Source organism: Lepidochelys olivacea (genome assembly GCF_965140295.1).
Source record: "Lepidochelys olivacea isolate rLepOli2 genome assembly, chromosome: 1".
Lineage (NCBI taxonomy): Eukaryota > Metazoa > Chordata > Testudines > Cheloniidae > Lepidochelys > Lepidochelys olivacea.
In genome coordinates, this window is record NC_140411.1 from 211,821,772 (window position 1) to 211,842,792 (window position 21,021).

The 21,021-nt window shown below is 42.4% G+C and overlaps 1 protein-coding gene across 7 annotated transcripts in view; it reads right to left on the minus strand.

The window, feature by feature from the left end:
* The window catches only part of MIX23 (mitochondrial matrix import factor 23), a 61,918-nt gene that overhangs the window by 33,800 nt on the left and 7,097 nt on the right, over positions 1 to 21,021 (minus strand). The window contains exons 4-5 of one of the 7 annotated variants that reach the window (XM_084626557.1): positions 17,670 to 17,789; positions 15,626 to 15,649 (exon numbers count right to left, since the gene is read on the minus strand). The exons of the other annotated variants lie outside the window; for them this stretch is intronic. Coding sequence (XP_084482683.1) covers positions 15,641 to 15,649; positions 17,670 to 17,789 — 129 coding nt within the window. The 3' untranslated portion in view covers positions 15,626 to 15,640. Of the gene's footprint in view, positions 1 to 15,625; positions 15,650 to 17,669; positions 17,790 to 21,021 lie in introns of those variants that run through there. 7 annotated transcript variants of the gene reach the window in all.

Sequence of the window (21,021 nt, forward strand, 5' to 3'; positions counted from 1 at the left end):
GCACTCCAACCGTAATATTCTTTAATTGTGTGTAATTTCTAGACAGTTTAGAAGGATTTTCTTTTTTCTAGTGTGTGGCACCATACTGACTCCTCCACATGTCAACCTAGGTCCTATAGAGCCATAGCACAGAGCATAGCCACTCAAGCTAAAGGAGTGACTCTAATAGCATTAACATTAGTAGGCCAGCCACAAGAGGCAGAGGAAAACACTTTGCCACTGGCTTATACATCTGTTTTCTACACAGTGGAATCTTGGGGATCAGGATACCTGGCTCTGGAAGGGAGTTTGCTCTTGCAGTTAGACCACACAGATTTGGTGCACTTACTCTGAAAGGCAGTGTGACTAAATTAATCACACTTATTCAATCCCACACGTCATTTGGAACCAGAAGTACACACCCAGGCAGCAGCAAAGACCAAAAGAAGCAAATACAGCACAGTACACTATTAGACATACACTACTACAGAAATAAAGAAAAAGTTTAAAAAAAAAGATTTCACAAGATAAAGGAAACTGTTTCATTTAAATTAAGATGGTTAAAAGCAGCATTTTTCTTCTGCATAGTAAAGTTTCAAAGTTGTATTAAGTCAATGTTCAGTTGTAAACTGTTGAAAGAACCACCATATCGTTTTGTTCAGAGTTATGAACAACCTCCATTCCCCAGGTGCTCATATTGGATGCTCTTCTAAAAGGTACACACTAGGAATTATGTTGGGGAGGTTCTATGGGCTGTATCATACGGGAGGGAGGGGGTCAAACTAGATGATCTGACCTCAATCTGTGAAAAGCCTTTGGAAGTAGGATGTACAAATACAGGTATTCTTGAATGCTGGTGTGACTGCCAGATGAACGGGAGGTTTAGGTTTGATATTAGGAAAAACTTTTTCACTAGGAGGGTGGTGAAGCACTGGAATGGGTTACTAGGGAGGTGGTGGAATCTCCATCCTTAGAGGTTTTTAAGGTCAGGCTTGACAAAGCCCTGGCTGGGATAATTTAGTTGAGGATTGGCCGGTGTTGGACTAGATGACCTCCTGAATCCCTTCCAACCCTGATATTCTATGATTATATTCTATGATTCTATGAACTTTCACATTACTCAAAAAAATTCCAGGCTGTTCAAGATATAACAAATTATCTAGAATTAACAGCATGGCAGACTGATAAGGATTAAAGTCTTCACAAAACACCCATTCAGAAAATTTTTACCATTTCAAAAGTTCAAAGTATAAATCTTCTATGTAAGGAGGATTAAGTTGCACTTCCAGGGAATAACTGCTGTCCAAGCTGCTTTAACAAGTCAACATCCATGCTGACAGGCTCAATGATTTCAGATCTAGATGGAAGACTTCTCCTTGATCTTGGATAGTAGATCAGGAAGGACATTTAACAGAGATTCCAATGCTAGAGCCAAAACTTAAAATTGACATGCCCAAGTTGGCATAAATCAGTAAGACTGGAGCTCTGTTGGTCTAGTCTTACTGAGGATCCCGGGAATAAGAGCCACTAGAGGAAAAGCACATTGACTGACCCCACGCCAGAGAAGTGCCATCCACCAGAATCCAGATCCCTGCTTCCTCTGGAACACAATTTCAGATACTCTGAGACAGATACAGCAATTTCCTGCAATATCCTATAAAAACCACACTGAATTAAGTTTAAGCATCTTAGTTCATTGTATTTAAAATGCAAAAGTTTGTGTATTATTACAGAATTGTACATAACGTCTCTAAAGAGGAGACCTCACTAATGTAAACCTTGGGAAGTGTGAAGAGCTACAAAAGACTATTTGAAACAACATGCTAGACAAAGTTAAGTGGGATTCCTAGGAAACACCTGGGAGGTGGGGAAGGCAACTTCTCACCTCTGGACCCATCCTTTTGAAGCTGCATCCTGAGGGGAAAGCTTGTCTGCTGATCACCTACAGACCAGAGGCCCAAACTGGATAAAAGAGTGACCCTCAGATTCAGCGGGTGCTTGTTCTGAGCCAAAGTGGTAATGAACTTGTAACCATAGGAAAACCCCTTTGGTTTGAAGTACTGTTCACCAGCCAGAGCCCTTGTTGGAGTCAAAGGGTGGTCTCTGGTAAGCTTATAAACAAGCATGTAGGTTTTGTTTTGTTTTGTTTAATTGTTTTCTCTGTAATAATTTTACCTTAAGAATAAATGTACTTGCTTAGAAGGAGCTGTGTAATATCTATGGCAAATTGATTACCTTTCAAATGCTTTGAAAAGCTAAGCACAGATGTAGACCTGGAGAGGCAGTGTGTCTATGCTGGGGAATTCACTGTGTAGGCAGGGAGCCATGCAGCCTGGAAATACTCTGGTTGGGAAGGAGAGAGACATATCTTTGCTCAAAAGAGGTGAAGGCTGGGGAGATGGAACCCTAAGAGTGGGTGCCCTTGCTAGATCACAGAAAGGGAACAGAGGTGCACAGTTGCCTAGAACTGACACACTGCATTCTTGTTTGTGATAAAAAGGTAAGCGTTCCTCACACCTCTTGCAGAAGGGATAAATCACAAACCTTGTCGAGACAAGATGTAATACTAGAGTAACCTAATTTGATCTCATTAACACACCTTCTGATACTTGGCAAGATAAAACAATTGCACTTTTGAATGTGCTAAGAGGGTAGAGTTAAAACTTGGGCTCTCCCTTATAAGATGTTTGTGAGATCAAGTTATCTAGCTCCATCTAACATCACACTTTTAAATTAAGGCTATTGATTAATCGCAGGGAACTCAGGTGATTAATTTTTTTTTGAGTTAATCACAATTAATCACAGTTTTAATAGCACTGTTAAACAATAGAATACCAATTGAAATGTATTAAATATTTTTGGATGTTTTTCCACATTTTCAAATATATTGATTTTAATTTAACACAGAATACAAAGGTTTCAGAGTAGCAGCCGTGTTAGTCTATATTCGCAAAAAAAAAAAAAAAAAAAAAAGAAGTACTTGTGGCACCTTAGAGACGAACCAATTTATTTGAGCATAAGCTTTCATGAGCTACAGCTCACTTCATCGGATGCATTCAGTGGAAAATACAGTGGGGAGATTTATACACATAGAGAACGTGAAACAATGGGTGTTACCCATTCGGAAGAAGGAGGATCCTGGGAACTACAGGCCAGTCAGCCTCACCTCAGTCCCCGGAAAAATCATGGAGCAGGTCCTCAAAGAATCAATCCTGAAGCACTTGCATTAGAGGAAAGTGATCAGGAACAGCCAGCATGGATTCACCAAGGGAAGGTCATGCCTGACTAATCTAATCGCCTTCTATGATGAGATTACTGGTTCTGTGGATGAATGGAAAGCAGTGGATGTATTGTTTCTTGACTTTAGCAAAGCTTTTGACACGGTCTCCCACAGTATTCTTGTCAGCAAGTTAAGGAAGTATGGGCTGGATGAATGCACTATAAGGTGGGTAGAAAGCTGGCTAGATTGTCGGGCTCAACGGGTAGTGATCAATGGCTCCATGTCTAGTTGGCAGCTGGTGTCAAGTGGAGTGCCCCAGGGGTCGGTCCTGGGGCCGGTTTTGTTCAATATCTTCATAAATGATCTGGAGGATGGTGTAGATTGCACTCTCAGCAAATTTGCGGATGATACTAAACTGGGAGGAGTGGTAGATACGCTGGAGGGCAGGGATAGGATACAGAGGGACCTAGACAAATTGGAGGATTGGGCCAAAAGAAATCTGATGAGGTTCAATAAGGATAAGTGCAGGGTCCTGCACTTAGGACGGAAGAATCCAATGCACCGCTACAGACTAGGGGCCGAATGGCTAGGCAGCAGTTCTGCGGAAAAGGACCTAGGGGTGACAGTGGACGACAAGCTGGATATGAGTCAGCAGTGTGCCCTTGTTGCCAAGAAGGCCAATGGCATTTTGGGATGTATAAGTAGGGGCATAGCGAGCAGATCGAGGGACGTGATCGTTCCCCTCTATTCGACATTGGTGAGGCCTCATCTGGAGTACTGTGTCCAGTTTTGGGCCCCACACTACAAGAAGGATGTGGATAAATTGGAGAGAGTCCAGCGAAGGGCAACAAAAATTATTAGGGGTCTAGAACACATGACTTATGAGGAGAGGCTGAGGGAGCTGGGATTGTTTAGTCTGCAGAAAAGAATGAGTGGTGATTTGATAGCTGCTTTCAACTAGCTGAAAGGGGGTTCCAAAGAGGATGGCTCTAGACTGTTCTCAATGGTAGCAGATGATAGAACGAGGAGTAATGGTCTCAAGTTGCAGTGGGGGAGGTTTAGATTGGATATTAGGAAAAACTTTTTCACTAAGAGGGTGGTGAAACACTGGAATGCGTAACCTAGGGAGGTGGTAGAATCTCCTTCCTTAAAGGTTTTTAAGGTCAGGCTTGACAAAGCCCTGGCTGGGATGATTTAACTGGGAATTGGTCCTGCTTCGAGCAGGGGGTTGGACTAGATGACCTTCTGGGGTCCCTTCCAACCCTGATATTCTATGATTCTATGATATGATACCATACACACTGTAACCAGAGTGATCACTTAAGGTGAGCTATTACCAGCAGGAGAGTGGGGGTGGGGCGGGACCTTTTGTAGTGATAATCAAGGTGGGCCATTTCCAGCAGTTGACAAGAACCTCTGAGGAACGGTGGGGGAATAAACACTTTGTGTAATGAAACCAATAGCAGGCATAGCATTTTCACAGAAGTGTGATTATTTTTAAATTGAGTGAAAGCTGCTTTTTGGACTAATTATCTTTACCTCTGTAATTGAGTGACCAAAGATATTGAAGTGTTCTCCGACTGGTTTATGAATGTTATAATTCTTGACATCTGATTTATGTTCATTTATTCTTTTACGTAGAGACTGTCCAGTTTGACCAATGTACATGGCAGAGGGACATTGCTGGCACATGATGGCATATATCACATTGGTAGATGTGCAGGTGAATGAGCCTCTGATAGTGTGGCTGATGTGATTAGGCCCTATGATGGTGCCCCTGAATAGATATGTGGACACAGTTGGCAACGGGCTTTGTTGCAAGGATAGGTTCCTGGGTTAGTGGTTCTGTTGTGTGGTGTGTGGTGCCTGGTGAGTATTTGCTTCAGGTTGGGGGGCTGTCTGTAAGCAAGCACTGGCCTGTCTCCCAAGATCTGTGAGAGTGATGGGTCGTCCTTCAGGATAGGTTGTAGATCCTTGATGACGCGTTGGAGAGGTTTTAGTTGGGGGCTGAAGGTGATAGCTAGTGGCGTTCTGTTATTTTCTTTGTTGGGCATCTCCTGTAGTAGGTGACTTCTGGGTACTCTTCTGGCTCTGTCAATCTGTTTCTTCACTTCAGTAGGTGGGTATTGTAGTTGTAAGAATGCTTGATAGAGATCTTGTAGGTGTTTGTCTCTGTCTGAGTGACTGGAGCAAATGCAGTTGTACCTTAGAACTTGGATGTAAACAATGGATCGTATGGTATGGTCTGGATGAAAGCTGGAGGCATGTAGGTAAGTATAGCGGTCAGTAGGTTTCCGGTATAGGGTGTGTTTATGTGACCATTGCTTATTAGCACTGTAGTGTCCAGCAATCTCTTGTGTGGACTGGTCCAGGCTGAGGTTGATGGTGGGATGGAAACTGTTGAAACCATGGTGGAATTCCTTAAGGACTTCTTTTCCATGGGTCCAGATGATGAAGATGTCATCAATGTAGCGCAAGTAGAGTAGCGGCATTAGGGGACGAAAGCTGAGGAAGCGTTGTTCTAAGTCAGCCATAAAAATGTTGGCACACTGTGAGGCCATGCGGGTACCCAAAGCAGTGCCGCTGATTTGAAGGTATACATTGTCCCCAAATGTGTAATAGTTATGGGTGAGGACAAAGTCACAAAGTTCAGCCACCAGGTTAGCCGTGACATTATTGGGGATACTGTTCCTGACGGCTTGTAGTCCATCTTTGTGTGGAATGTTGGTGTAAAGGGCTTCTACATCCATAGTGGCCATGATGGTGTTTTCAGGAAGATCACTGACGGATTGTAGTTTCTTCAGGAAGTCAGTGGTGTCTCAAAGATAGCTGGCAGTGCTGGTAGCGTAGGGCCTGCGGAGGGAGTCTACATAGCCAGACAATCCTGCTGTCAGGGTGCCAATGCCTGAGATGATGGGGGGCCCAGGATTTCCAGGTTTATGGATCTTGGGTAGCAGATAGAATACCCCAAGTCGGAGTTCCAGGGGTGCATCTGTGCAGATTTGTTCTTGTGCTTTTTCAGGGAGTTTCTCAAGCAAATTCTGTAGTTTCTTTTGGTAAACCGTAGTGGGATCAGAGGGTAATGGCTTGTAGAAAGTGGTGTTGGAGAGCTGCCTAGCAGCCTCTTGTTCATATTCCAACCTATTCATGATGACAACAGCACCTCCTTTGTCAGCCTTTTTGATTATGATGTAAGAGTTGTTTCTGAGGCTGTGGATGGCATTGTGTTCTGCACGGCTGAGGTTATGGGGCAAGTGACCCTGCTTTTCCACAACTTCAGCCTGTGCACTCTATGTAGAAGTCCAATCTGTTGTTTCGCCCTTCAGGAAGAGTCCACCCAGAATCCTCCTTTTTCTAGTCTTGGTAGGAAGGTCTCTGTGGGTTAGTATGTTGTTCAGAGGTGTGCTGGAAATATTCCTTGAGTCAGAGATGTTGAAAATAGGATTCTAGGTCACCACAGAACTGTATCATGTTCATGGGGGTGGAGGGGCAGAAGGAGAGGCCCCGAGATAGGACAGATTCTTCTGCTGGCCTAAGAGTATAGCTGGACAGATTAACAATATTGTTGGGTGGGTTACGGGAACCATTGTTGTGGCCCCTTGTGGCATTTAGTAGTTTAGATAGTTTAGTCTCTCCAACAACAGACTACTGAATTGGAATGAATTTGCAAACTGGATACAATTAACTTAGGCTTGAATAGAGACTGGGAGTGGATGGGTCATTACACAAAGTAAAACTATTTCCCCATGTTTATTCCCCCCCCCACCATTCCTCAGACGTTCTTATCAACTGCTGGAAATAGCCCACCTTGATTATTACTACAAAAGTTTTCCCCCTCACCTCCACTTTCCTGCTGGTAATAGCTCACCTTAAGTGATCACTCTCGTTACAGTGTATATGGTAACACCCATTGTTTCATATTCTCTATGTATATGAATCTCCCCAGTGTATTTTCCACTGAATGCATCCGATGAAGTGAGCTGTAGCTCACAAAAGCTTATGCTCAAATAAATTTGTTAGTCTCTAAGGTGCCACAAGTCCTCCTTTTCTTTTTACAGAACACAAAGTGTACAGTACTCACTTTACATTAGTTTATTACAAATATTTGCACTGTGAAAATGACAAGAAATAGTATTTTTCAATTCACCTCATACAAGTACTGTAGTGCAATATCTTTATCATGAAAGAGCAACTTACAAATGTAGATTTTTTTTGTTAAATAACTGCACTGCAAAACAAAACTATGTAAAACTTTGGAGCCTACAATTCTACTCAGACCTAAGACAAACAAGTTTGTTTACATTTATAGGAGATCATGCTGCCTGCTTCTTGTTTACAATGTCACCTGAAAGCGAAAACAGGAATCTCATGGCACTTTTGTAGCTGGCATTGCAAGGTATTTACGTGCCAGATATGCTAAACATTCATATGCCCCTTCATGCTTTGACCACCATTCCAGAGGGCATGCTTCCATGCTGATGATGCTCATTAAAAATTAAATTTATGACTGGACTCCTTGGGGGAGAATTGTAGTCTTCTGCTCTGTTTTACCTGCATTCTGCCACATATTTCATCTTATACTAGTCTTGGATGATGACCCACCCATGTGGTTTGTTTTAAGAACACTTTCACTGCAGATTTGACAAAATGCAAAGGCGGCACCAATGTGAGATTTCTCAAGATAGATACAGCACTCAACCCAAGGTTTAAGAATCTGAAGTGCCTTCCAAAATCTGATCAGGATGGGGTGTGGAAGAATGCTTTCAGAAGTCTTAAAAAATCAACACTCCAATGCAGAAACTACAGAATCCGAACCACCAAACAAACAAAAAACAACCTTCTGCTGGTGGCATATGACTCAGATGATGAAAATGAACATGCGTCGGTCGGGATTGCTCTGGATTGTTATCGAGCAGAACCCTTCATCAGCATGGATGCACACCCTCTGGAATGGTGGTCGAAGCATGAAGGGGCATATGAACCTTTAGCGCATCTGGCACGTAAATATCTTGCGACACCAGCTACAACAGTGCCATGCGAATGCCTGTTCTTACTTTCAGGTAACACTGTAAACAAGAAGCAGGCACCATTATCTCCCGTAAATGTAAACAAACTTGTTTGTCTTAGTTCTGAGTGGAATTGTAGGCTCCACAGTTTTACATTGTTTTGTTTTTGAATGCAGGGGGTTTTTGTACATAGTATTTTTCTGTAGAATTCTCTTGTTTTTTAAAGTGCAAATATTTGTAATAAAAAATAAAAATAAAGTGAGCACTGAACACTTTGGATTCTGTTTGTAATTGAAATCAATATATTTGAAAATGTAGAAAAACATCCAAAATATTTAATAAATTTCAATTGGTATTCTATTGTTTAACTGAGATTAATCACGGAATTAATTTTTTTGATCGCTTGACAGCCCTATTTGAAATACTAACCTAGGCAAGGCCACAGAGTTTCTGAGGGACTATTCAGGCTGTGCATTTTATTTTTCAGAAGGAAATGAGTGACAAATTTGCACTTTCATTCCCTTTGATACCATTGGGCTCAAACATAAGGCTGTGAGTACAAATGTACAGCCACAAATGACAATGCTAGCTCGAAAATTGAGGGAATTGTCTAAAGTATGAATTCATACAGGCAATCATCTCAAGGAACTACGGTTAAGAGAGTTAAGACAGTTAACATTTTATTCAATATGAGGTACACACCTGTAGTCTTTATCAGTAAAGAGTTTCCAGGTTTGTGCTTACAGTTTGAGTACCTATATCTATTACTATCCTCCATCTACACCATACTGTACACCTGCAAAGCTTGATAAACTACTGAGTAGCCTTATCTGTGAAACAGGACTTGTCTATGTGATTTAGTTTACAGCAAGCCAGGCTGTAAATCTACAGTGCACTAGCCTGCCGTGCACTAAATCACCAACCATATAGACCAGAGGACCCATTCAGTTGAAAGAAAATTCCAAGGGACACACCTCAAAAAGAGTTATACTTTTAACGTGTCCTTATACTGGAGAATAAATGCTACTCATAATGATACAGCCCAGTTATACCTGTGTATCTGGACATCATAGAGAACAACAGATTTCTTCACTAAATGGTCACTGAACCAACAAAAAGTCATTCAATTTTAGACTTGGTTTTGTTAAGTAGTGAGGATATTATATAGGAGCTGGTCATAGGAAATAACCTTGGATTGAGTGATCACAAACTGGTTCAGTTTAAATTAAGTGGAATGAATCTAAACAAGGTTGGCTACTAGGATTTTTGGTTTCAAAAGGGTAATTAAGGGAATTAATTCAAGAAGTCAATGGGACCGAAGTGCTCAAGGACTAGCACTCAGAACACTTGGAATTTCTTTAAGTCAAAAGGTACAAAATCTATCTGGGAATTTACAAACCCATGTAAGGGAATACACTTGTAAGAAAGAGCTCCACACCTAACTTGAATTACCACCGCAAAAAGAATATTAGGAATAAACACAGAACATACAGGGAAAGGAAAAAGGGAGCAATCAAAGACAACTATATGCCTTGGAGGTCAGAAAAACGTAGGAATAAATTTAGAATTGTTAAAATCAAGCTGAGCTAGACCTTGCAAAGGAAATTAACAGTAAGAGGTTTGTAGTAGGGATGTAAACAGGGTTTATAAATAGTAACTGTGTAACCTATTAAAATTCTATCCATTAAATGGTTAACCATTAAGGAGTTCACATAAACAGGGAACTACGGGTGCGGGGGGTGCTGCACATTTTACGTAGGGTTCTGCTGCCCTATGCGGCAGCGGAGTTTAATCGTTAACCGAAACTAATAAGACCGATGCTTATTGGTTAACCGGTTAAACTTTTATCTCTCTAGTTTGTAGTTATACAATAAAAAGAGGAAATGAAGGATGAGGAAGGGCCACTATGCAGTATGGCTGGGGTAGAGATAAAAGATAATCTAAGTATTGCCCTAAAACTAAATGAATACTTTGCCTCAATTTTCAATAAAAGTGAAAGTACAGAACACAGACATGAAGGCAGGATGGCTGATGGAACTGCGTAGAGAAGCAAAGATTACCACATGGCAGGCGAAAGACTTAGATCTTAATTTGCTCAAATTGGGAGGGTGAATAATTTCCATCCCTGAATACTGAAAGAACTGGCAGATGAGATCGCTGGTCCAATACCCAGGATTTTTAATAAATCTATCAATTTAGGATCAGTACTTTATGAGCAGAGAATAGCCAACCTATATTTCAGAAAGGGGAAAAAAGTTATCCAGGCAATTACAGACCTCTTAGCCTGACCTTAATAGTATGTACGGTTTCAGAATAAATTCTGAAGGAAAGGATTACTAAATGCATCGCAGTATATGGAAAATGGGCTGTAATGCAACATGGAATTACCAAAGGTAGCACATGGCAGACTACTACCCCAGTATCTTACTTTGAGAAGATTATTGATGTTTTAGATAAGGGAAATGTAGTAGATCTAATATAGTTGGACTTTAAGAAAGTATTTGATGTGGTGTCATATGGGAAATAAATTAAATTAAAAGGTGCGCAAGAGCCCAATAAGAAACTTGTAAAAGGGCAAAAGACAGCAGGTTGTGCTGACAAGCAAACTATCAAGGCTGGAGAGAGATTATTAGTGGAGTTCTGCAAGAATTAGTTTTGGGAGCAAACTCATTTAATATTTTTATTAATGTTGCTGGAACAAAAAGTAGGAGTGTCCTAATGAACTCTGCCGATAACACCAAATGAAGGCAGTGTCAATACAGTGGGGAATTGGAATATTATACAAGAATCGGATGACCCTGAGGTCTGAAGTAATCGAATTGGGATGAAATTCAATAGTGCAAAGTGTAGAGCCACTCACTTAGGAACTAACAATAAGAATTTCTGCTACAGGCTGTGAGCTCATCAGCTGAAAGCAACAGAGGATACAAGAAAGCTAAGTGTGTTACTGATACAGGATGACTGAGTCACCAAGTTGATGCAACTGTGAAAAGGGCAAATATGATCTTAGGATGTATGAGGTAATGTATTTCCAGAGAGAAGTATTGGTCCCACTGTACAAGGCACTTTTAAGACTCCATCTGGAATAGTGTACAATTCTGCTCATGCACTTTCAAGGAGGGGAAAATTCAAAATGGCACAGCTCCAGTGCAGAGTTTACCCCGGGGGAATTCTGCACCAAAAAATTAAAAATTCTGCACACAAGATTTTTAAATTCTGCATATTTGTCAAAAATGTGGGTTTTTTTAAAAATGCAGAATGATCCACAATTACAGACCATCAGTCATAATTGAGAACAACATTGCAGGATGTGCAAAATAAGTTGTCCCCATCCGAATACAGTTTTTTGTAGGAAGTCTCGAGCGTGAGAAACTGGTGTAACCATTTTTGATGCATGATGTGAAGGTCGTTCACATCCCTTTGCCTTTGGTAACTTCATCTGGACCTGGCTGGGTACTTTGGGAAGTACTTGGTTCTGATTGTCCTGACATTTTATTGACCGCTTAATAAATGTTTTATTTGCCCTCCAAGTCTTTTTTTTAAATGGGTAAGTAAAATAAATCCTGAGCTGTAATCTAAATCACATTGTGCCACTTTGGCACAGGAAAAAAAAAACTGAGAAAGCACATATATCTTCCTAGCTGAGGATTCCCTATCATTTACAATAAGGCTCCTTTCCATTCTGGCAACGTAAAGGAGCCTTAAAACATTTACAGGTTTCACACTCCTCGGGACTGAGTGAGAATGGGGACAGTTAACTAACAATAGGAACATTAACAATGTTACTAGCAGGCAGGCTGCTACATTTCTGCCTCAGAGAATGAGATTAACTATCAATAGCAACATTAACAATGGTGTTTGGGTTTTTTTTTTTTTAAAACATCAAGCACAGTGTTTTATTTCAAACATTGAAACAGTTTTGTAGGAATGCACAGAGCAGACTCTTAGGCCCTATCTACACTGGCAAGTTTCTGTGCACTAAACTCCTGAGGTGTACACACTACCAAGCCCCTTAGTGAGCAGTTTCAGTGCACTTGCAGCGCTATTAAAAAAACCAAACACCTCGATGAGAGGCGTAGAGCTTTCTGCGCTGGGGCTACAGCGCTGTGGTGCCAGTGTACACACCATGGCAATTACAGAGCTCTCTGGCCATCAGTTTGAACTCTACTGCCCTGCTCTTGGCTGACCAACCATCAGCCCCACCCTATACGTTCCTTTGCAAATTTGAAGGTGCCCTTCTTCTTTGCTCGGTGATGCGTGCAGTGGTCTCAGCACATCTTTCCAGGTGGATGTGCCTGCTCCACGCACCAGGCGATCCCCCGCTTGGAGCAATGCCGAGCTGCTGGACCTCATCGGCATTTGAGGAGAGGAAGCTGTGCAGTCCAGCTGTGCTCCAGCCATAGGAATTATGTTACCTATGGACAGATTAGATGATGCAGGATAGAAAGGGGCCATGACCAGGACACCATTGCTGCACACGGGCTAGCCGCATAGGCGCCAGGGCGGAAGCCACAGGCTTGGAGAAGACCCTCCCTTGATTCCCTGCTCACCCTCAGCTGTGAGATATCTTCCAGAATGATCACCTCCTGTGGAAAGTATGGGGACAGAAATTATGAAGAACTAAGGAGGACTTTCTGCGTGAGGTTATAACGTACTTGGCCACCGAGAAACAGGAATTGAAGGAGTGGTAGGACAGCGAGAAAAGGACTGAAAGGAGAATGCGGCAAACAAGAAGCCACAGAGCGGCTCCTAACAGTTACGGAGCGCCAAGTGGACACGCTCCAGGCGAGACTAGCTCTTTCAAACTGAGCAGCTCCGCACCCGCCCTCCCCTGCAGCCGCTGTCACAAAGCTCTTTCCCACGCACCCCCCCCCAACACACACACACACACACACTGTCTCCCTGGCTCCACTCTCTACCCACAGCATTCCACTCCTCCCTCCTCACAGTCCAGCAGTGTGGGCTCCTACTACCCACTGCACTCAACACCCATCCATCTGCAGTTTGGCCCAGCTGAAGTACAGCACTGGGTGCATTGTACTCCAAAGGAGAAGATTGGGTATGATCCCTGGACATACACAAATCTGTAGCTGTCCTGGGACCCCTCCTCCTCTTGAGAGCTTTTCTTCCCCCATACCTCCTTCCCCTCCCTGCTGACTTTTTTGTTTGACTCCTCCTCCAGTTGTTGTCTTTTAATAAAAGAATTGTTTGTTTGAAAGCAATCTTTATTCTATTAAGTGAAAGCAAAAATAGCACTGCAAAGCAACATACAATAATGTTAAGGCCCCTTCTTGCATCACATGCATCAAGCACCTCCTAGTATTACAAGCACTGCAATCCCGAGCATAGCAACAAACATTAGAGACTTTCAGCTTCAAATTGCTGCCTCAAGGCATCCCTGATCCTTATGGCCCCGTACTGTGCCCCTCTAATAGCCCTGGTCTCTGGTTGTTCACACTCAGCCTCTAGGCACTGAGACTCTGTGGTCCAGCCCTGAGTGAAGCTTTCACCCTTCCCTTCACAAACATTACGGAGCATACAGCACGCGGCTATAAGCATAGAAATATTGTCATCAGCCATGTCAAGCTTCCCATAGAGGCAGCGCCAGTGAGCATTTAAACGGCCAAATGCACACTCCACAGTCATTTTGCACTTGCTCAGCCCGTTATTGAACCGCTCCTTACTGCTGTCAAGTTGCCCCATGTATGGCTTCATGAGCCATGGCATTAAGAAGTAGGCAGGGTCTCCCAGGATCACAATGGGCATTTCAAGTTCCCCTACGGTGATCTTCTGGTCCAGGAAGAAAGTCCCTGCTTGCAGCTTCTTGAACAGGCCAGTGTTCTGAAAGATGCGTGCGTCATGCACCTTTCTGGACCAGCCTGCGTTAATGTCCGTGAAATGCCCACAGTGATCCACAAGCGCCTGGAGAAACATTGAGAAATACCCCTTGCGATTAATGTACTTGGTGGCTAGGTGGCCTGGTGGCAAAATTGGAATGTGCATGCCATCTATCACCCCTCCGCAGTTAGGGAAGCCCATTTGTGCAAAGCCATCTACAATCTCATGCACGTTGCCCAGAGTCACGGTCTTTGGAAACAGGATGCGATTAATGGCCCTGCACACTTCCATCAACACGACTTCAACAGTCGACTTTCCCATTCCGAACTGGTTAGCAACCGATCAGTTGCACCGTGGAAGCTGGCTACTCCAGACTGCTATAGCCATGTGCTTCTCCAGTGACAGGGCAGCTCTCATTCTTGTGTCCTTGTGCTGCAGGTCTGGGGTGAGCTCATCACACAGTCCCATGAATGTGGCTTTCTTCATGAGAAAATTCTGCAGCCACTGCTCGTCATCCCAGACATGCATCACGATTCGATCCCACCACTCAGTGCTTGTTTCCCAAGCCCAAAAGCGGCATTCCACTGTGGTCAGCAGGCAGATTGACTTAGATGATTGAGTGGGGGAGGGGAATGAAGGGGCAATTTTATGAGAGGAGACTGGAAGAGCTTGGCTTGCTCAACCTAGACAAACAAAAGCTGAGAGGGGCTATGATTGCTCTGTATAAATATACCAAGGAGGATGAAGAGCTATTTAAGCTGAAGGACAAAGTTGGCACAAGAACAAATGGGTATAAATTGGTCATGCAAAAATTTAGGCTGGAAATTAGATTGTTTCTAACCATTAGAGGAGTGAGGTTCTGGAACAGCCTCCCAATGGATGTTGTGGGGGAAAACAACTTAATTAGTTTTAAGATAGGGCTTCATAAATTTGAGTGGGATTAGATCATAGATTTGCGTGTGGTGGTGTGGAACTGGGCTCAGCAGCCCTGGATGTCTCTTCAGGTTCACGTCTTATGTTATTAAGATCTCATGCTTCAGGGCTTCATCCAGTCCACTGAAGGGATCTGGAAGGGAATTTTTTCTCCCCAATGTATTCTGGGAGATTTGGGTGTTCTTCCTATAAAGCATCAGAGATGACCATGTCTGACAATACTGGAAGGGGTAAGCCAGGGAATCCTCTCTCTCAGGTACTTGGCCAGTGGGTCTTGCTCACATGCTCAGGGTTCTAATTGATTACCATATTCAGGGCCAGGACGAGTGAGCTTGTTTTTTTCCCCTCCCACCTTCCTCTGTAGCATGGGACATGGATCATGTGCTAGGATCATCTGGTATTTCTTACTTAATTACTTTGCACTGCAGAGGCCTTGGGCATTGGTGCACCCTGGTCCTTCATGTTCTCTGCCTGTGGCACACAATAGTTTAGTCTTCTGAGGCTCGTACTACACTTTGATCTATTCTGGTTGTTGAGCTTAATATGGAGGTTACTGGATGACGTTTAGTGGACGGTGATATACAGGCAATCAGACTAGATGATCTGGTGGTTCCTTCTGGCCTTAAACTCTGACGGTATGCTGGAGTTAAGGCTGCATGGCAGTTTATAAAGCCTTGCATGTTAATGTGGAAGGAGGATAGTAGTAAGTAAAATATTGTTGTAGAAAGCAACAGCGCGATTGTAGACCCTGACTGTGTATATGCTAGCTTTTCAGAATTTGAGGAAATGCTACTCAAGTAAAACAGAACATTAACTTTAAATGAAGTTTTTCCTATATGAATTCCCTTATGTTACTCAAAAACTACGTAAACTGGAGATAAATAAAAAGCAAACAGTGCCTTACATTTTTTGCAGTAGTGAACATAGCCGCTATACTGAGCATTTGACAATGGAAAAACATCAACATTAAATACAACCATTGTAATCTGGCAGATTTGCTCTTTTGAACAAAGTGCTACCTAGCAAAGAAAGTCATTATAAGTTAATACGCAAAAAGAAAAGGAGTACTTGTGGCACCTTAGAGACTAACCAATTTATTTGAGCATAAGCTTTCGTGAGCTACAGCTCACTTCATCGGATGCATACTGTGGAAAAGCAGGAGAGTGGGGTGGGAGGAGGTATTGTTTCATGGTCTCTGTGTATATAATGTCTTCTGCAGTTTCCACAGTATGCATCCGATGAAGTGAGCTGTAGCTCACAAAAGCTTATGCTCAAATAAATTGGTTAGTCTCTAAGGTGCCACAAGTACTCCTTTTCTTTTTGCGAATACAGACTAACATGGCTGTTACTCTGAAACCTGTCATAGTTAATACAGTGTTTTCAAAATTGATGACACTCAAATCAGCTATTGATTAAAATCTTTTCATAGAAATTCCAAAATGAAAAATATAGGAAAGTGATATTTGTGTACCCCACAGATACACAATAATCAACACTGGAAATACAGTGTACAGTCTCCGTATGTACTCTTTGCAAAAGGTGTTTGAGAAACAGTGAAAAATCAGGGACCCAAATTCAAACCCATCTGTTTTTATTCCCAAAATATTTTAAGATGCTTATTTCCCTACAAATTCTAACTGCAAAGAAAATGGAAGGGACTCTCCTACACTCTCCCTCCCCGCCCCCGTGAGTAAATCATTTACAATTCTTTTTTCTTGTTAAACACAATTCTCTCACACAACCTTAACTATGGTTTCACTACAACTCCACCGTAATAATAACCAGACATTCGGTGAAACAAAGGCAACCATTATAAAAGGAAAAATCTTTAAATAATGTATTATTAACTGTGGACCTCATTGCCATGAGATATCAAAAACTAACTAAAGATAATGTTAAACAGCAACTACTAAAGCTAGACTTGTTTAAAGTCAACAAGTTTGGAGGAAGTGCATCCAAGTGTCTTAGAAGAGCTATCCAATGAGTTCTTTGGACTACTAATTATTAAAAATCAACATTTTTGAAACACTGGGGAAGTTCCATAAAACTGGAAGAAAGCTAATGTGTTAATATTTTAAAAGAGTACTTGGGATGACCTGGGTAATTTTAATCCTGACAGCTTGACATTGACCCCAGGCAAAATAATGGAATGTCTGACATGGGAGTCAGTTTATAATTAATGCCAATCAACATGGGTTTATGGAAAAGTGACTATTAATCTAACTTGATATCTTTTTATTATAAGATTACAAGTATGGATGATAATGGTGTTGATGTAATAGACTTCTGTAAGGCATTTGACTCGGTGCTACAAGACAGTTTGATTAAGAAACTAGAAAGCTACAAAATCAACATAATATACATTAAATGGATTAAAACCTGAATAATAGATAAGCCTCAAAACATAATTATAAACAGATTCGTGCACATACATTTTGAGCGGGGTCCCGCAGGGACTGGTTCTTGGTCCTAAACTTTTAACATTTCTAGCAAATGACCAGGAAGAAAACAAAATCTATATGATGGTGTGCAGAGGACACAACAATTGGGGCAATGGTAAATAGGACCACAGGTCACAGACACAGAGCAATCAGCACCACTTAGTAATCTGGGCACAATCAAACAAAATGTGTTTCAGTAGGTCCAAATGTGAAGTTATATATCTAGGAACAAAGACTGCTAGCAATACTTACAGGATGGAGAACTCTTAACATGGGAAACAGTGTCTCTGAGAAGGATTTGGAGGTCATAGTGGATAACCAGAAGAACATAAGCTGCATTTTGTCACCATTGCTAAGAGGTCGAGTGTAATCCTTGGATGTATAAAACAGAGGCATCTTGAGAAGAAGTAGGGAGATTACATTATCTCTGTTATTTTGCATTGATGCAACTGCTAATGGAATAGTGTGTCCACACTTCAAGAAGAATTTTGAAAACTTGGAGACGATTGAGAAAAGAGACATGAAAATGATCTAAGGATTGAAAAACATGTCTCAGGGAGCTCAATCTATTTAGCTTATCAAAGAGAAAGTTAAGGAATAACTTGATCAATCTACAAGTAGCTACATGGTAAACATAAATTTGATAAGAGGGCTCTTCAATCTAGCAGACAAAGATAAAACAAGATCCAGTGGTTAGAAATTGAAGCTAGATAAATTCAGACTTGGAATAAGGCACACATTTTTAGGACAACTAAGCACTGGAACAACTTAACAAGGGCTGTGGTGGATTTCCCATTACTGGAAGTGTTTTAAATCAGTATTATTTAAATCAGCAGGACTTAGTTCAAGGAAGTTCTATGCCCTGTGTTATGCAGGAGGTCAAACTATGCGACCACAAAGGTCCCCCCGGTCTTAAAAAAAGCTTATATAAGTGGACTGCCCCGAGCTCATTTATGGTATGCCTACACAGCGGGGGAAAAAACCAAACCCACAGCAGCAAGTCTTGGAGACTGGATCAACTAACTCGAGCATGCAGGGCTTGCATTGCAGGGCTAAAAATAGCAGTGTATACATTTGGGCTCAAGCTGGAACCCAGGCTGTGAATCCCGCCAAGGGGGGAGGGTCTCAGAACCCAGGCTCCAGCCTGAGCCCGAACATCTATGATTCTATTTTTAGCCCTGCAGTGTGAGCCCACATCAGTTGACCCAGGTTCTGATACTGGATAACGCAGGGGTGAGGGGTTGCTTTTGTTTTTTTGCTGTGTTGATGTACCCTTAGTGTGCTGCGCCAAGAGCCAGCTTCAAAACCTAATAATTCAGAACTTATTTGACTTTCATTCTTTTCTAAAGAGTACAATGTATGGCAGGTCCAACCAACAAAACAGCATTCATGCGGGAGCTTCCTAAAAGGGAGGAAGAAAGTCTGAAGCAAAATTTTATGTATAAGCAGTATTTCAAAATTCAGCTTGGTTCAAAACTGGCCCCATTGGGGCCTAGACTAGACTTTTGTGGTGCAAATTTGGGATGATTTGGTCAAAGCGTTTCTGACATATGTATACCCCTAAAAGCTGCTTTTAACATTTATCAATTCCTATAACTTCCCCACCCCCCCACAGCCAGGGAAAACGTTATGGCTGTGTCTTAATGAGGATCGCATCACTGGACGGTCCCTCAGATCAATTATTCAACGATAACTTCTTTGAAATACTGGTTTTCAAAACTGGTTATCATATTCGCATTCTGGTTTTCCAGATGCGTACACCAGGTTCTGGCAAGCATCTTTTGGTAACAGAGTATCTACCTTAGAGAGACAAAGGTTTACAGACAATTCACCCCTCTTCAAGCTATTGTTTACTAGGGAACACCTTTGTCAATGGCACAGTGAGTAACATTTGGTTGCTTGGGAAACAGATGCTGGCCCTTTAACACAAGGACCATGAATTCAAATCCTCTCCTCAGAAGATTTGTGAGTGTAACAATTAGCACTTCCTTTCTTGCTGTCTGGGGCCACAATGGAACTCCTTCTGGAAGTATGGGTGGTGTATGAATTTTGAGGAAGTGCAACACCACAGAAGTGTATCTCCAGCACTATCTACACATCAGCCCAAGTCCTGCCCTAGAATAGTTTGGCAGGTTGTGGCAGTACTGTGCTGGGATATGAAAGCCAGTATGGCTAATATAGGAGGAACTTGCTGTCACGTTGACAAGGACACGAGTGAGGTCAATGTAAGAGTCCTGGCCAAGACACATCAGTTATGGGCCAAACAAGGCTCAGTGAACTCCTGCCAGGCACCACTGCGAACAACAGATCCAGCCTGCATCAGGAACTAATAGGTACACTCAATGCATGCCACACGCACACTGTGCTGAAAACGGAGTAGGGAAATGAGAAAGGTATGCTCTCATGCAGGGCACAGGCACATAGCACTGAGATGGGCCAAGTGGGGAAGAGAACACCCATTGAGATCAACAGGGCACTTCACTCCTCTGTAAACCTCATATGCTGTAGAGACGTATGCAAAACCTGTTCCCCCCCATGCTAGTCTCTCAAATGGAGTAGGGACTCTGGGGGTCCCCTTCCCTTCCCTATGCTTAACCTCCAAGTTGGTGTATGTGTTCCTCACAGTTGATCAGCTACAACCTTTTCTCACTGTGGCCCCTCCAGTACTACTGGTTGTATAAAGTGCCTGAAGGAAGGCACAGCCAGTACCTGAGAGGTGGTGATATGTGGCCCCAAAGCCTTCCCATCATGACCCCACCACTACCCTACCTCCTCACAAAACAAGGAACATTAATAAAAACTTGGTTAAAGGGGAGTTACAATTGCCTGGCAGTGCCGCAGACCCTTCAAACTGACACCTCCGAAATTCAGGAAGTGTTATTTTGTTTGGAGTACATTAGAAAAGAAGGAATTGTACAGTTATAGTAATGCTTTCCATACCACACACCACCTTAATTCTACCCCTTGGGTGATAGCAATAGGAATATAACATTACTCTACCCAGCCTAATGAAAACTGCCAATTTCTCACACCTCACACAAACCCCAATATCAGCACTCCTGTTTACACACTTCCATCCTCACTGTATTTTTGCAGCACCATTGACTCAGGGACCTAGACGTAGGTTGGCAGACCTCACTAAGAACAATAGTTTGAGCTCCTGTTAACAAACTGAGTGAGGGGTTGGTAGGGCCGCCTCTCTGAAGCACCCCTTGTGGCAGAGATCAAGGGGGCAGAGTTGAGGTTCTGGAATGTTAACTAAATTGTGTATTGCCATATTTGCTAGTGTTTGCATTTTGTTTATTTCCCTGATTCTCCAAGATCTTCATTTTCAGCAGGCACAAGTTTTGAAAGGTTATGAGTAGGACCCTACCAAATTCACGGCCATGAAAAATGCATCACAAAGACCGTGAAATCTGGTCTCCCCATGTGAAATCTAGTCTTTTGTGTACTTTTACCCTATACTATACAGATTTCAAGGGGGGAAGACTTCATTTCTCAAACTGGGGGTCCGGACCCAAAAGGGAGTTGCAGGTGGGTCGCAAGGTTTTGTTTTTTTTGTTTGTTTCTTGTTGTTGTTTTTTTGGGGGGGAGGGGTGTCACA